This window comes from Podarcis vaucheri (assembly GCF_965113315.1).
Source record: "Podarcis vaucheri genome assembly, chromosome: 17".
Lineage (NCBI taxonomy): Eukaryota > Metazoa > Chordata > Lepidosauria > Squamata > Lacertidae > Podarcis > Podarcis vaucheri.
In genome coordinates, this window is record NC_138755.1 from 8,529,483 (window position 1) to 8,543,780 (window position 14,298).

Here is a 14,298-nt window from a genome sequence, read left to right on the forward strand (position 1 = left end):
AGTTTTGTTTTTCGTTTCTTAAAGGGAGGGGCCACTCAACAGATTGTCTCGGTAGAGTTAGCCTAAAATACCAATGGACAATTAAGGCTGGTTACAAAGACTTGTGCCATACATTTAAAGCACCCTAAAATCCTGAGAACTGTAGCTTACCCCTCACAGAGCTACAATTCTCAGGATTCTTTTTTGAAGTGGGGGGGGGGATATAATTTAAATTTCCATGAGGAATTTTCCCTGCATGCGCTTGTGGGGCTTTTGTACAGCATCCTTTTGCCTCAGTGGGATGTGTGTAGGAAAACATCTCTGGGGAATGTTGTCCGGTGGGTCAGTTTGGCTATCTGCAGCTCTAAGGCCGTCCAAAAGCCTGCCACTTGAAAGTGTCAGCCACTGGCACAGGTCTTTGTAAATTGTGGCTGTATCCTTGAGGAATAGGGGTTTGGCTCTCACTGTGCTTCACTCATGTTATGTTTCCAACAAAATATCATTAAAAAGACACAGCATTTATGGGACACTGCTTGCTTTTAGTTCTGGGTTTCCTTGAGCTTCTCAAACAATATTATTTACACGATATCTTTCCAAACTTGAAACCACTGTCACAGAAAACTCGAATAGTTATTGTGGGTGTTAATGTTTATAATGCAGACCGAATGAAGCAAAAGCCAATGGGTAAATGGGTCTATTGGCTTTTGTCCTCCACTTAGTGGTTCAATCCACAGTAATCAATGCAATATACGACAGCATCTCAATTGGCTTTTCACTATAATAATCTCATCACACGTTTTTAGATCTAAAGTCGTACCTTGGATCCCGAATGCCTTGGGACTTGTATGTTTTGGCTCCCAAATGCTGAAAACCTGGAAGTAAGTCTTCTGGTTTGCGAACGTTCTTTGGAAGCTGAATGGCTCCTGCAGCCAATTGGAAGCTGTGCCTTGGTTTTCGAATGGTTTCGGGAGTCAAATGGACTCCTGGAACGGATTAAGTTTGACAACCAAGGTACCACTGTCTGCTTGATAAGGTACAAATGCATGTCATATCTAGGTATGTGCAACAGAGGTTGCGTTGGGCTGTGTGATGTGTCCTCAGTAGCATTTTGCCATGAGAGGCATTTTACCAAGCTGTTTGCAAAGGCAAGGCAATGGGCACGAGTTATATTATGTCCCTGTTTTTTAGGAGGAGGGAGAAGGCAACTTAGCAATGTGCTCTTCTAAGTCTGAATGCTGAGATGTCTCCTTGTATGTCCTTGCACCCCTGATCCAATTGTTCTTTCACATCCTTGAACAGGTGGGATACTCAGCCAAATCAAATATGACAGTTGCTAAAACATGCAACTCTGATGCCAGAAGTGAAACCACTATTGCTGTATGATTCCCTGGTGGATCTCCCGGTGGATCAGGTCCCCCTCCACAAGCCAACAGGCTCCACTGCTTGCAGATCCATCTCCCCATAAGGCAGTAGCATTGTGCAATGCCTCAACATGGAAAGCTTCCACCCTAGAGGAGGAACGGTTAGCATCTGTTACAGAGAAGGAAGGGTACCTGCCTCTTCCTTCTCATTGCGAAGTCCATCCACTATTCTTTCTTCACTTGAAAATCTCCCCCCTCCCTTTTCCTAAAATAAACTGATTTTTTATATTGTTGCTGGTTTCTGTTGATGCTTTGAGAAGACAAGACGTACTGGGAAGCCAGTGGTGTTACCTTGTGCTCTGCGAACATAGGCACTGCCCTGTCCATAAGTATTCCCCTACTCCTGCAAGTTCTTATGTACAGATGACTTTATTTCCCTAATGCCTTGTGCCAGCAACAGGTACTCTAATGCATGGATGGGGAATCAGCAGCCCCAAACAGCCACCATGGATAAATGCGGATGATGGAGGTTGCAGTTCAGTAAGATTGGGGGTGGGGGATAGGGTCCCTATTCCCTTTGCAAGTCATCTCAGAAAATTCAAAGCTTACCCTCATCTGCAAAGTCTAACGTCCTCTGCTTTCATGTGCGTCGGCTGGGCACTGTGAAGTAAAAATACCCCCAAACAAAAACTGTTGGCCCATCATTCAGTCCAGACACTGAGGTCCAGCTCCGAGGGCCTTCTGGCGGTTCTCTCCCTGCAAGAAGCGAAGTTACAGGGAACCAGGCAGAGGGCCTTCTCGGTGGTGGCACCCGCCCTCTGGAACACCCTCCCATCAGATGTCAAGGAAATAAGCAACTATCTGACTTTTAGAAGACATCTGAAGGCAGCCCTGTTAAGGGAAGTTTTTAATGTTTGATGCTGCCCAGAATGGCTGGGGAAACCCAGCCAGATGAGCAGCGTATAAATATTAAATTATTATTATTATTATTATTATTATTATTATTATTATTATTATTATTAGCAGCAGGAAGAGGTGGGAGAGAGATTGTGGACAGATATTCCATCTGATAGTTGCTTGCTCTAGTCTCCCTCTGGCAACCTTTCCTCTAGAAAGGAAGTTTTCCTTCCTTTTAGGTTTTTAAGCAGAGGCTGGATGGCTCTCTGTTGTGGATGCTTTAGCCAAGATTCCTGCATTTCAGGGGGTTGGACTAGATGGCCTTTGGATCCCCTCCAGCTCTAAGATTCTATGATTCTGTAGTGTTTGGAATGGCTGGAAATATAGGTATCATCTGTACCCCTTGAGAAAGTGCTGCTCTTCACTGTGTAAACATTGCACTGATGCTGATAGAGGCTGTTCCTGGCCGCTCCTTCCTGCTCCATTATTCATTCTCTGAGAAACAAGTTTTACCATCTGCATACGCCTGCTATAACTTGGAAGAGACACACATGTTTCCGAGTTAGTAGTAAGATGACTGTCTGGCTTCATCTCTGCAGAATAAACTACATGGATTTCACTAGAGTGCCCAGGCACAGGATGATGGAATGAACTGATTCAGTGCAAAAACATCAGGGGTGTAAGGATGCCTTTGGTGGGTCAGACTAAAGATACAACTATTTGTGGGACATGGGTGGCACTGTGGTCTACACCACTGAGCCTCTTGGGCTTGCTGATCAGAAGGTCAGCGGTTCGAATCCCCGTGACAGGGTGAGTTCCCGTTGTTCTGTCCCAGCGCCTGCCCACCTAGCAGTTTGAAAGCACACCAGCGCAAGTAGATAAATAGGTACCACTGTGGTGGGAAGGTAAACGGTGTTTCCATGCACTCTGGTTTCTGTTACGGTGGCCCGTTGCTCCAGAAGCAATTTAGTCATGCTGTTCACATGACTCAGAAAGCTGTCTGTGGATTAACACCAGCTTCCTCGGCCTGAAAGTGAGATGAGTGCCGCAACCCCATATTTGCCTCTCACTGGACTTAACCGTCCAGGGGCACTTTACATTAACTTTTACCTACAATTATTTGATTTTAGCAACAGGCAGGTGTTTCTGGAAAGGCCACCAACAGTGAATGGAGGAAACAGACTCACTTGCATTGCTACCCCTGCCCAGGCAGCTGGTATTCAGAGACTTTGAACTTGGAGGGTCTATCTGGCTAGCATAAATAACAGCAACCTACAGACTTGCGCTGTTCCACGAATTTATTAAATACTGCTACCTAAAAACCAGTGGCCATTACCACATCTGGAGTTAACGTTGTTTGGTTTTATTTATGTTTATTCACATGTGCGCAACCCCCCAAATTAACTGATGTTGCAGCCACTGAGTGGCAAGCAGTGCATATGTTGAACCAGCCCATGATGATAGCTTGTCCTTTTCCAGTTACATACTTTCCCTGATATGGTTTCCATATTGGGAAAAGTTACATGAAGAGCAGTTTCATGTGTTTAGGAGAGGAATGGTGCTAAAGCAGTCTTTCCCCCAGTCCCAGGAATATGAATGTACGTACACACAAACACACACACACTGCTTTTTTCTTTAAAAATGTTTAGGGGTACTCTCATTTTCCTACTCATATTGAAATTCTGCCCTTCAATGAGGCCAAAGGTAGATTCACAAAATGTTCAGGTGTATGAGTATCCCCAGAAAAAAAGCACTACAGTGGTGCCCCGCAAGACGAATGCCTCGCAAGACGGAAAACTCACTAGACGAAAGAGTTTTCCGTTTTGGAGGTGCTCCGCAAAACAAATTTCCTATGGGCTTGCTTCGCAAGATGACAATGTCTTGCGAGTTCCTGCTGGTTTTTCCCCCCCCCCTTTTTCTAAGCCGCTAAGCCGCTTATCAGCTGATCCGATCAGCAGATAAGCCGCTAAAAGCTGCTAATAGTGCTAATCCGCTAATCCTTCAATGGGCTTGCTTCGCAAGAAGAAAAAACCGCTAGATGAAGAGAATCACAGAACGGATTCTTTTCATCTTGCGAGGCACCACTGTACTGTCTCCTAGTAGTGAGCAGGGGGCAGGTTACAAGTCAGGCAGCAAGCGAGTCCTATGCAGTGGGACTAGGAGGAGATCCCACTTCTGCTTCTAGAAGTCACTATTGATTCCCGGAGCGATGAGGTGTTTCCCACAGTGCCTTTCAAAGCCCAGAGCTGCCTTGTGGCACCAGAGAGGTCTGTAGTGCAGCCTTCAGCCACAGAAGCTACTACTTCACCCTGGAAGTCAAAAAAGCAGATAGGTGTTCCTCTTCCGAGACTCCTCACTTTGAACATTCTAGGCCTCAAATTTCTTCTTCAGCTCTGACACTTTGGCCAAGGGCCGGGAAGTCAAGGGGTATGGTGGTCTAGTGACCACGCTGTGCTTGGTCTTGAAGTCAGTGTCCACATTCACTTTTCTTTGGGACAAAGCCGCAGGTGATCGGATGGCGGAGCAATTGGTTGCTGGTGGCTCTACCTTGGCAGTGGCAATGGCTGGAGTGAGTTTGAGCATCTGGTCTGTCCTAGACTCCTGTCTGGACTCCACCTCAGTGCAGCTTTCAGTTCCATTTTCATTTGCGCTGGAGTTCTCGTGGTCTATATTCCAGGTCCATGCCACTTGCGGCAGCTCATAGCCAGTGGTAACAACTGCTGTCTCCCCTTGCGATGGAACTGCTGACTTCTCAGGGCAAGGAATCTCTTCGGGCTCAGGGACGTCACAGTCCCACTTCTCACAGCTATTTTCTGCTGCTCTGGTGGACACTAGCAGAGCACTCTGCACATGCTCCTGATCCGGAGAGGCTGGGAGCAGGGTGCCCTCGGACAATGAGTCATCATCATCATCATCCTTTTCCTCAGACAGGGGTTCATGGAGTGTGTTCCTGCTGGGCCTCTGCTACAACAGACAAAGAGACTGAGTTGGAATTTGCTGCTGTCCATGCTTGGCCTCTTTGACAGGTGCCCAGAGAGCCAAACTAGGAGGGCTTACCTTAGTATAGAAGTTCCTCTCTTCTAGGTTGCAGAAGTCCAGGCTCCGCGTCCCATAGATTGGCCGCTGGGCTTGACTTGGTTCCAGCAAGTTTAGAGTCTCAAAGATTTCACCTAAGAGATCAATCCCACCCGTATCCAGGAAGTCCGGGTGCAGATTTTCAGTTTCTCCAGGCTCCAAAGAACAATCCAGCGAGCTTGAGCTGGAAGAGTGGGAAACTTCCCTGGAAGAATATATGTTTCACATGTGAAATGTGATCAGGAATAAAATGCTGTACAGTACATCAGGGGTCAGCTTTTTCAACTGTGGGCCGGTCCACCGTCCCTCAGACCATGTGGTGGGCCAGACTATTTTTTTGGGGGGGAAATAAACAAATTCCTATGCCCCACAAATAAATAGCTTGTCCCTTCTCCTTCTCCAGGGATCAGCAACCTTTTTCAGCAGGGGGCTGGTCCACTGTCCCTCAGACCTTGTGGGGGGCCGGACTATATTTTTTGGGGGGAAATTCCTATGCCCCACAAATAACCCAGAGATGCATTTTAAATAAAAGCACACATTCTACTCATGTAAAAACACGCTGATTCTCGGACAGTCCGTGGGCCGGATTTAGAAGGCAATTGGGCTGCTTCCGGCACCTGGGCCTTAGGTTTGCCTACCCTTGTGGTACATGAAAACAACGACGTTCAAAAGGTCCATGTAAAGTGACATGGGAGATGAGCATGTTCACACAACACAATGGCCAAGGGAACCAGCCTTATTTGTCCCTCCTTGTATTGTTTCTGGCCCCGCTCAGAAAGATTTTGACTGCTGTAGTTTATGAAGAAAGCTGGAGAGGCAATTCATCCTTGTTTTGAACCTGGGTATGTTCAGTTCCCCCTCTCCCATGTGAAAGGCAGTAGGTTGGTAGGTGGATTTGCGTTGTTGCGATCCTTTATAGACTAGCCCCGGGCATTGCTTGAGCTAAACACTGCTAATTATCACATTACCTGCACGGCAGTCGAGCTGCACCACAGAACAGCTTCTAAATTTATTTTGGGTGTAGGTGACCTGTAAAAGCTTGTTTGGGCCTGCTCTGTTACCCTCTCACCACATCCATGCTCTCTGCAAAATGTCTGTGGAGCAAAACTCACAGGGACTTCACGAAAACAAAACTCGGCTCAGGTGGCCACAGGGCAGAACTCAATGTGTCTTTACAGGAGGGGCTGTGCGGCTCCTCCAAGTACGACATTGTCCTGTTTGCTAAAGAATTCAAGAGAAGCCACAATTGGAATTCATTAGCAGATATGATCCTGTGGGAGGGGCCATCTCACTACAGAAAGGCAATGCCCCACTTTGCACTCTGCCTTGTTGTAATGCTAATTTTTCACCAGTGCTGTCTATCTGCAAGTTAATCACACCCGCTCTGGTATTAATCCGGGCTCCGCCTATTAATGGGACGCAGTTCCTGCTATCTCTTGCATTTCTGTGGTTTTTTTTTAAAGAGGCATTTTTACATAGGCAGCTCCTGGCACCTTTCCACGCTTTGAAGAGGGCGGATATGTTCTGCCCATTTGATATATCACTATGCACATTAAATACATGCCTCTCCATAAAAAAAGAGAGAATAGTGCTAAGGAAATCTGCAGAGATGGTGCTACTACTCTCCTTCCAACGCTTTTCTGTGCTCTCAGATGGCAGGAACCAGTGCATGCTCTGGTTATGTCCCGCTTGGACTACTGTAGGGGTGGGCAACCTAAGGCCCGGGGGCCGGATGCGGCCCAATCGCTTTCTCAATCCAGCCCTTGGACGGTCCGGGAATCGGTGTGTTTTGACATGAGTAGAATGCGTGCTTTTATTTAAAATGCATCTCTGGGTTATTTGTGGGGCATAGGAATTTGTTCATTATTTCCCCCCAAAAATATAGTCCAGCCCACTGGTCTGAGTGACGGTGGACCGGCCCATGGCTGAAAAAGGTTGCTGACCCCTGGACTACTTCTCTACGTGGGGCTACCTTTGAAGGTGACCCAGAAACTGCAACTAATCCAGAATGCGGCAGCTAGACTGGTGACTGGGAGTGGCCGCCGAGACCACATAACACCGGTCCTGAAAGACCTACATTGTCTCCCAGTACATTTCCGGGCACAATTCAAAGTGTTGGTGCTGACCTTTAAAGCCCTAAACGGCCTCGGCCCAGTATACCTAAAAGAGCGTTTCCACCCCCCATCGTTCAGCCCAGACACTGAGGTCCAGCGCCGAGGGCCTTCTGGTGGTTCCCTCACTGTGAGAAGCAAAGTTACAGGGAACCAGGCAAAGGGCCTTCTCGGTGGTGGCGCCCGCCCTGTGGAATGCCCTCCCACCAGATGTCAAAGAAATAAACAACTGTCTGACTTTTAGAAGACATCTGAAGGCAGCCCTGATTAGGGAAGATTTTAATATTTGATGAATTGTTGTATTTTAATATTTTGCTGGAATATTACCCATTCCATTACTCATGGAAAGCACAATAGAACTATGACTGGCTAATGGCATCTGATGCACTGTAAAAAGTCAGTGGGAAAAGTGTGGTTATTCCAAAGCAAACACCTCATGTGGAAGCATTCCAGGGTTGTTGCTTTTCCTTCTTCCACTTTCCAGGCATAGGAGACAATTTAATGTACCGTATTTTTCGCACTATAGGGCGCACCGGACCATAGGGCGCACCCAGTTTTTAGGGGGGGGGGAATACAGTATCTAGCAAAGGTTCCAGGCAACTTGTCTATTGAGCATTCATTCTGAACTGTTCATTGTGTGTTATGACAACATGCCAAGCAATTGTCACCCCTCATTTTACCTGCACATTTCCCCATCACTTTCCTTCCAGCATAAAGTTCAATTTGGCGCAGCAGAGTGGGTTTCAAATCTACTTTAACTGCACAACTTGAATTTACTAGTATGTGATTTACTCCTACTGGCAAAAGAGCAACAGCTTGCTAGCAGTGAGCTCTGGACCATAAAAGCTTATGCTACTCTTTACTTCTTCTTTTTTAAAAAAGCAAGGTTTATAAATAAATACATAAATTCATCCACAGAAGCGTGATTCAGAGGGGATGAGATGTGCTGTTGGCTGTCTAAATTATTATTTCAGATTTGAAAATAATAAACCTAGAAGACAAATTAACTACACAGTAAACAGTTTTTCCTCAAGGTGCCAGCAGACTCTTTGCTTTTACCACAAAAAGATGATGGCAGCTGTTTCTGGATTGTGATTATTTATAAATCATTTAACAAGACACAACAAATCCCTCATCCCTGAGTGTTTTTGGAAGAGCAGATGAGTAAAGCCACTGGTCTGTTTGTTTTTTAATCATTTGGGAAATTATTTGTTTAAACATCTGTGGAACTCTGGAGTACAATGACACCCCCAAGAGCAGTGATGGTTTCCCCTAGAGATAATCCTCCCATCCCTATGGGTTTACTCAGAACTAGGAAACTTCCTCTGAGCTCAGTGAGACTTATTCTCAGATTTAAGTGTGCACAGCACTGTAGCCCATGAGGTTTAACTGAGCATGGTTTCCCCCCAGTCACAGAACCTAATTCATTGCAGCGAGGCTCGTGTAGGATCATTTCCCAGCAGATTCGGATCCACCTGCTGGGCCAGCCCTGAAACACTCACAGGATGTGGCAAGCAGAGCTGAGAACAGCAAAGAGAGTTCGGGGGTAAGCAGGCCTTACCTTTGTGACTCCAATTCTGTACTGCTGCTCTGTCTTTGTGGTCGCCTGGGGCGAGACTGTGAAGAGAAAGAGAGCACAACATTTATGCTACATGGTAATTTATGGACCTAATAGGTATCTAAAGCCATTTGCACATAACAAAATACGTATTTTATCAAAGTAATTGTTGGACTGAAATACAATTAAGAAGAAGTGAAATAATTATTAAGCTCTAAATTAAAATGATTGGGGGCCCATTACTTACATCATAGGAGCCTATACAACACAAAACACTGTTGCTGTATGTAGGTTTTATTTTACTGGTATTTGTTTTTTATCTTATATTTTGGGAATGTACACCCAGGTTTTTTTCCTTTAATTTTTTTGGGGGGCTCCTAAGCTTATCCTGAGGGATGCGGGTGGCGCTGTGGGTTAAACCACAGAGCCTAGGACTTGCCAATCAGAAGGTCAGCGGTTCGAATCCCCACGACGGGGTGAGCTCCTGTTGCTCGGTCCCTGCTCCTGCCAACCTAGCAGTTTGAAAGCACTTCAAAGTGCAAGTAGATAAATAGGTACCACTCCGGCGGGAAGGTAAACAGCGTTTCTGTGCACTGCTCTGGTTCGCCAGAAGCGGCTTAGTCATGCTGGCCACATGACCCGGAAGCTGTATGCCGGCTCCCTCGGCCAATAAAGCGAGATGAGTGCTGCAACCCCAGAGTCGGTCACGACTGGACCTAATGGTCAGGGGTCCCTTTACCTTTACCTAAGCTATAGCTTGTTTAGCTTACGCATAAATCTGGCACTGGACACACACCTGTAAGGGTTCTGATCACCTTGTCCAGAACAAAATGTCCTAGTGATTAGTGGCCCTTTCTCCATGATTCAAAACTACATATTCCCCACTCTAGTGTAAGGTGGGGCATGGATTCAGCTGGAGACTCTCAGGACAGCCAGGCTGCTTTCTCCATTAGTAATAATACTACTAATACTACTACTACTAATAATAATAATAATTGGTTATTTATACCCCACCCATCTGGCTGGGTTTCTCTGGCCACTCTGGGTGGCTCCCAACAGAATATTAATAATAAAAAAGTGATAAAACATCAAACATTAAAAACTTCCCTAAACATTAGGCATCATCCCTGGCAATCCTTAACACTGCACGTGTCTTTACTGCCAACAAGCCCACTTTCAGTCATTCCCTCTCACCAGGGAATTGTTGATCTGCAAGGAGAGCTAAGGATCTCCAACAGAGAATATCTGAGCACTCTCAACAAACTACAGTTTCCAGTATTCTTTAGCAGAAGACGTGGCAATTAAATAGTACGCAATGCCCATATGTGTTGTGCAATTAATTCAGCCAAATTTTCTATCCCGTCTTTCAGCTTTGCATATTGTAACTTATTTTTCACTACAAATGGGAACTCAGCTCTCATGATTACAGTGCTGCTCTCTACATTTGACACAAAGAAGCACAGTCACAAGTAGACTTTTGAATGCAAGGGGATATTAGGCGGTAAGACCCACTGAACCTATAAGGGCTTCCTTCTGAATAACTTATTTAGGGGCTAGCTGTACAAGGGAGCCTTAAGGTAGCATTTTTTTTAAATCCTCTGCCCCTGTTTCTTTACTTATTTACTCTCAATTTATTTATTCCTTAACTTTTGCATACAGATGCCTTTTGCATATAAATGCATGCAAGCAACCAACCAACCAACACATTCACATACAAGCCAGACAGAGGCAAAACTTGCAGAACATTTCTATAAACAATGGGAACTGCACTAATCTGCTCATTTCCTTATGTTAGAGCATGGATCGGTAAACTAAGGCCCGTGGACCAGATCAGGCCCAATTGCCTTCTGGATCCGGCCTGCAGACGGTCCAGGAATCGCCACGTGGATCGCCAGTGTGTACGTTCTTTCCCTCTCCCTCACACGGCGGCGGCAGCGGTGGTGCCTCCTCCCTCCTCCTTGCTTCTCCTCGCCCTGCCTAGAGGAGGGAGGGGGATGGGCTTTGTTGGTGCCAGCAGCAGCAGCGCTCGAGCGGCCACCATTTAAAGCAGACCCTCTCCAGAGCCCTTTCGTGCACCGCTCATTGTGCCACCGTTGCCAGCCCCTGACGCTGGCAAGACACAGGTAAGCAGCCACCGGGCTCGTGGTGCTTTTGCATCATTTTGTTTTTTCAAATATAGTCTGGCCCCCCACAAGGTCTGAGGGACAGTGGACCGGCCCCCTGCTGAAAAAGTTTGCTGACCCCTGTGAAATAAAAAATTAAGGTCTTATATATATAATAAATGTTCATAAATGTACCAAGCAAACACGTACATAAATGTATAAACCACATGTCTGAAGCAGCACAGGAAAACAGTCCTGGAACCATTTTGACTCCTAAACTGACCAAATGTTTTCTCTGCAAAGTCAAAGGAAAATGGAAAAGATTCCCCATTTTCTTTTCATTAACAAATCCCGTTTTAAGGGTATGTCTGTGTATGAATAGGGTGAGCCTGTGACCTGGCTCAGGAACTAAGTATTTATCATTACAAAAGACTGGCCAGGCTCCCCAGGGTATCCAATCAAGTAAGCATTAACAGGTAACTTGCCAGACAGGAGGTAAACAACGCACTCAGATATCTCTTGAGCTACACCCCTTTCTGTGATGTAGGTATGATGTGTCTGGGGGCAGTCTTGGACTCCAAGGCTGGCAATTTAATATGTCTATATAAGGGCGGGCACACCTGGGTTCTGGGTCCTCCTTTTCCTGTGTGTGAGGGGAGCACCCTGTTGCAACAGTTCAATAAAGATCAGGCTTACAAGCTGCTTTGCTTCTCAATATTCTCTGGTTGGCCTCTGTTCTTGTCTCCGACCGATGAAGAACCTACAAAGGACTCTATAAGGGCTCTTGTGTCCCCCATAAGGGAATAAGGGCAGATTTTGATTTATTACACCTATGTTAGAGGTAAGCAACCTGGGCGTGCCAGATATTGCTCGACTGTTGGGCCATAGTGACTGGGGAGTTGGAATTCAACAACCTCTGCGGGTCACAGATTCTGCCTGTTGTGTTGTTGATGCAACTGGCTTGCGACTATCAGACAAGTTCTTGCACTGATCTCCTGAAGAGGAACATCCGTGACTCCACATTTGCACAGAGTGCATGCTGCCCATTTGCATCAGTGCAGATACAGTGGTACCTCGGGTTAAGAACTTAATTCTTTCCGGAGGTCCGTTCTTAACCTGAAACTGTTCTTAACCTGAGGCACCACTTTAGCTAATGGGGCCTCCCACTGCCGCCACACAATTTCTGTTCATGCTGAAGCAAAGTTCTTAACCTGAAGTACTGTTTCTGGGTTAGCGGTGTCTGTAACCTGAAGCGTCTGTAACCCAAGGTACCATTGTACACTCTTGGGGGAATCCTCTTCCGGGTGCCCCTTGACCCGGTTCCTCTAGGGAAACTATGACCTTTCAAGATCCCCAGTTCCCATCAGCTCCAGTCAACTGCCAGGGATGATGGAAGCTACAGTCCAACACTATCCCAGGGTGGTGGCGGCGATGCAGGCTCCCCACCCATTTTCAATTACTCAGTTCCCCCCTTACCTTCCCAAAGTGCTGGGTGATGGGCAACCGGCTTTGCAAGCTTTCAGACTGCCTATTCCTGGTGGGCATGATGGGGTCGGAGATATGGTCACAGTTTGAGGAATGCCCTCGATGTCGATGAGGGCCTGTACTGGAATCCTAGAGAGGACAAGATTATTCTGAGCATAAGCTTTGCTTCCCATCCTGACCAGTGCCGGATTTATGTATAAGCTAAACAAGCTATAGCTTAGGGCTCCACTCTCTTGGGGCCCCCCAAAAAACTAAAGGAAAAAGAAAGCGGATGTACATTTCCAAAATTTAAGATAAAAAATAAAACCTACGTACAGCAACAGTGTTTTGTGTTGTGTAGGCTCCTATGATGTAAGTCATGGGCCCCACCTGCCAGCCTGTTCCCTAAAATATCACTGATTTGCTCATTTCTATATATAGGGTGCCTGCATTCTGCATTGACTGGTTGTAATAATTACTTTGATAAAATACATATTTTGTTATGCGCAAATGGCTTTAGATACCTATTAGGTCCATAAATTACCATATAACATATATTCAACACAAAAAAACAGCGGCAATTTGTTGTTGACAAAGGACAGCTGGACATATAAAGGGCCCCATTACCTTCAGTAGCTTAGGGCTTCATCCAACCTAAATCCAGCCCTGATCCAGACCCCACACCAGCAGCTAGCTTGTCAAAGAAGAAGCTAACTGGGGAGGCTGCAATAGTTAAGGTTGCCATATGTCCAGAATTTCCTGGATGTATCTGGAATACTGCAGTCAGAAGCACTGTCCGGGCGGAAATTGCTAAAAATGTCCAGGAAAATCCGGTTGTATGGCAACCCACGTCGGCAGTGTCATTTTGGGCAATCTTCCTTAAAAATAGCTCAAAAACTTCATTTGAACAGCCTTGTGTATAAAGAAGAGTTTGGATTTGATATCCTGCTTTATCACTACCCAAAGGATTCTCAAAGCGGCTAACATTCTCCTTTCCTTTCCTCCCCCACAACAAACACTCTGTGAGGTGAGTGGGGCTGAGAGACTTCAGAGAAGTGTGACTAGCCCAAGGTCACCCAGCAGCTGCATGCGGAGGAGCGGGAGACGCGAACCCGGTTCCCCAGATTACAAGTCCACCGCTCTTAACCACTACACCACACTGGCTCCCCTTCTGGCAGGGGGTATTTACAGAAATATGCTATATTGCAGGTCAATATGTGGAATGTACCCTGAGTTTAAGATAGTTAACTGTTTTTAAAGAAGGGCAATTGGACCTTGGTTACTTTTCTTTGAGCAGCAGCATGTCTACTAGCAGCACAGAATTGGAAAGGAATTATAAAATTATGCATGGAATAGAGAAAGCGGATAGAGAAAAGTGTCTCCCCTGCCCCTGGCAACACAGTGTTGGAAGATTCAGGACACATAAAAGAAAATGATGATGATAATAATAATAATAATTTATACCCCACCCATCTGGCTGGGTTTTACCTGCCACTCTGGGCAGCTCCCAACCAAAAATTAAAAGCACAATACAGCATCAAACATTAAAAGCTTCCCTAAACAGGGCTGCCTTCAGATGTCTTCTAAAAGTTTGGTAGTTATTTTTCTCTTTGACATCTGGTGGGAGGGCGTTCCACAGGGCGGGTGCCACTACCGAGAAGGCCCTCTGCCTGGTTCCCTGTAACCTCACGTCTCGCAGTGAAGGAACTCCAGAAGGCCCTCGGCGCTGGACCTCAGTGTCCAGGCTGGAC

The 14,298-nt window shown here is 46.1% G+C and overlaps 2 protein-coding genes across 6 annotated transcripts in view; one reads left to right on the forward strand and one right to left on the reverse strand.

Moving 5' to 3' along the window:
* Positions 1–1,633, forward strand: part of CRB3 (crumbs cell polarity complex component 3) — a 28,624-nt gene extending 26,991 nt beyond the window's left edge. Inside the window, exon 5 of the mRNA XM_082205589.1 lies at positions 1,279–1,633. Coding sequence (XP_082061715.1) covers positions 1,279–1,362 — 84 coding nt within the window. The 3' untranslated portion in view covers positions 1,363–1,633. The remainder of the gene's footprint in view (positions 1–1,278) is intronic.
* The window catches only part of DENND1C (DENN domain containing 1C), a 65,547-nt gene that overhangs the window by 6,698 nt on the left and 44,551 nt on the right, over positions 1–14,298 (reverse strand). For 2 of the 5 annotated variants that reach the window (XR_014214993.1, XR_014214994.1), the window contains 5 exons: positions 12,560–12,697; positions 8,985–9,040; positions 5,295–5,517; positions 4,323–5,201; positions 3,585–3,990 (listed from right to left, as the gene is read on the reverse strand). Coding sequence is in view for 1 of the 5 variants with exons in the window: in XM_082205413.1 (XP_082061539.1) it covers positions 4,605–5,201; positions 5,295–5,517; positions 8,985–9,040; positions 12,560–12,697 (1,014 nt within the window). In the remaining 4 variants the exon portion in view is untranslated. Of the gene's footprint in view, positions 1–3,584; positions 3,991–4,322; positions 5,202–5,294; positions 5,518–8,984; positions 9,041–12,559; positions 12,698–14,298 lie in introns of those variants that run through there. The other 3 variants (XR_014214992.1, XM_082205413.1, XR_014214991.1) reach the window with 3 other exon arrangements.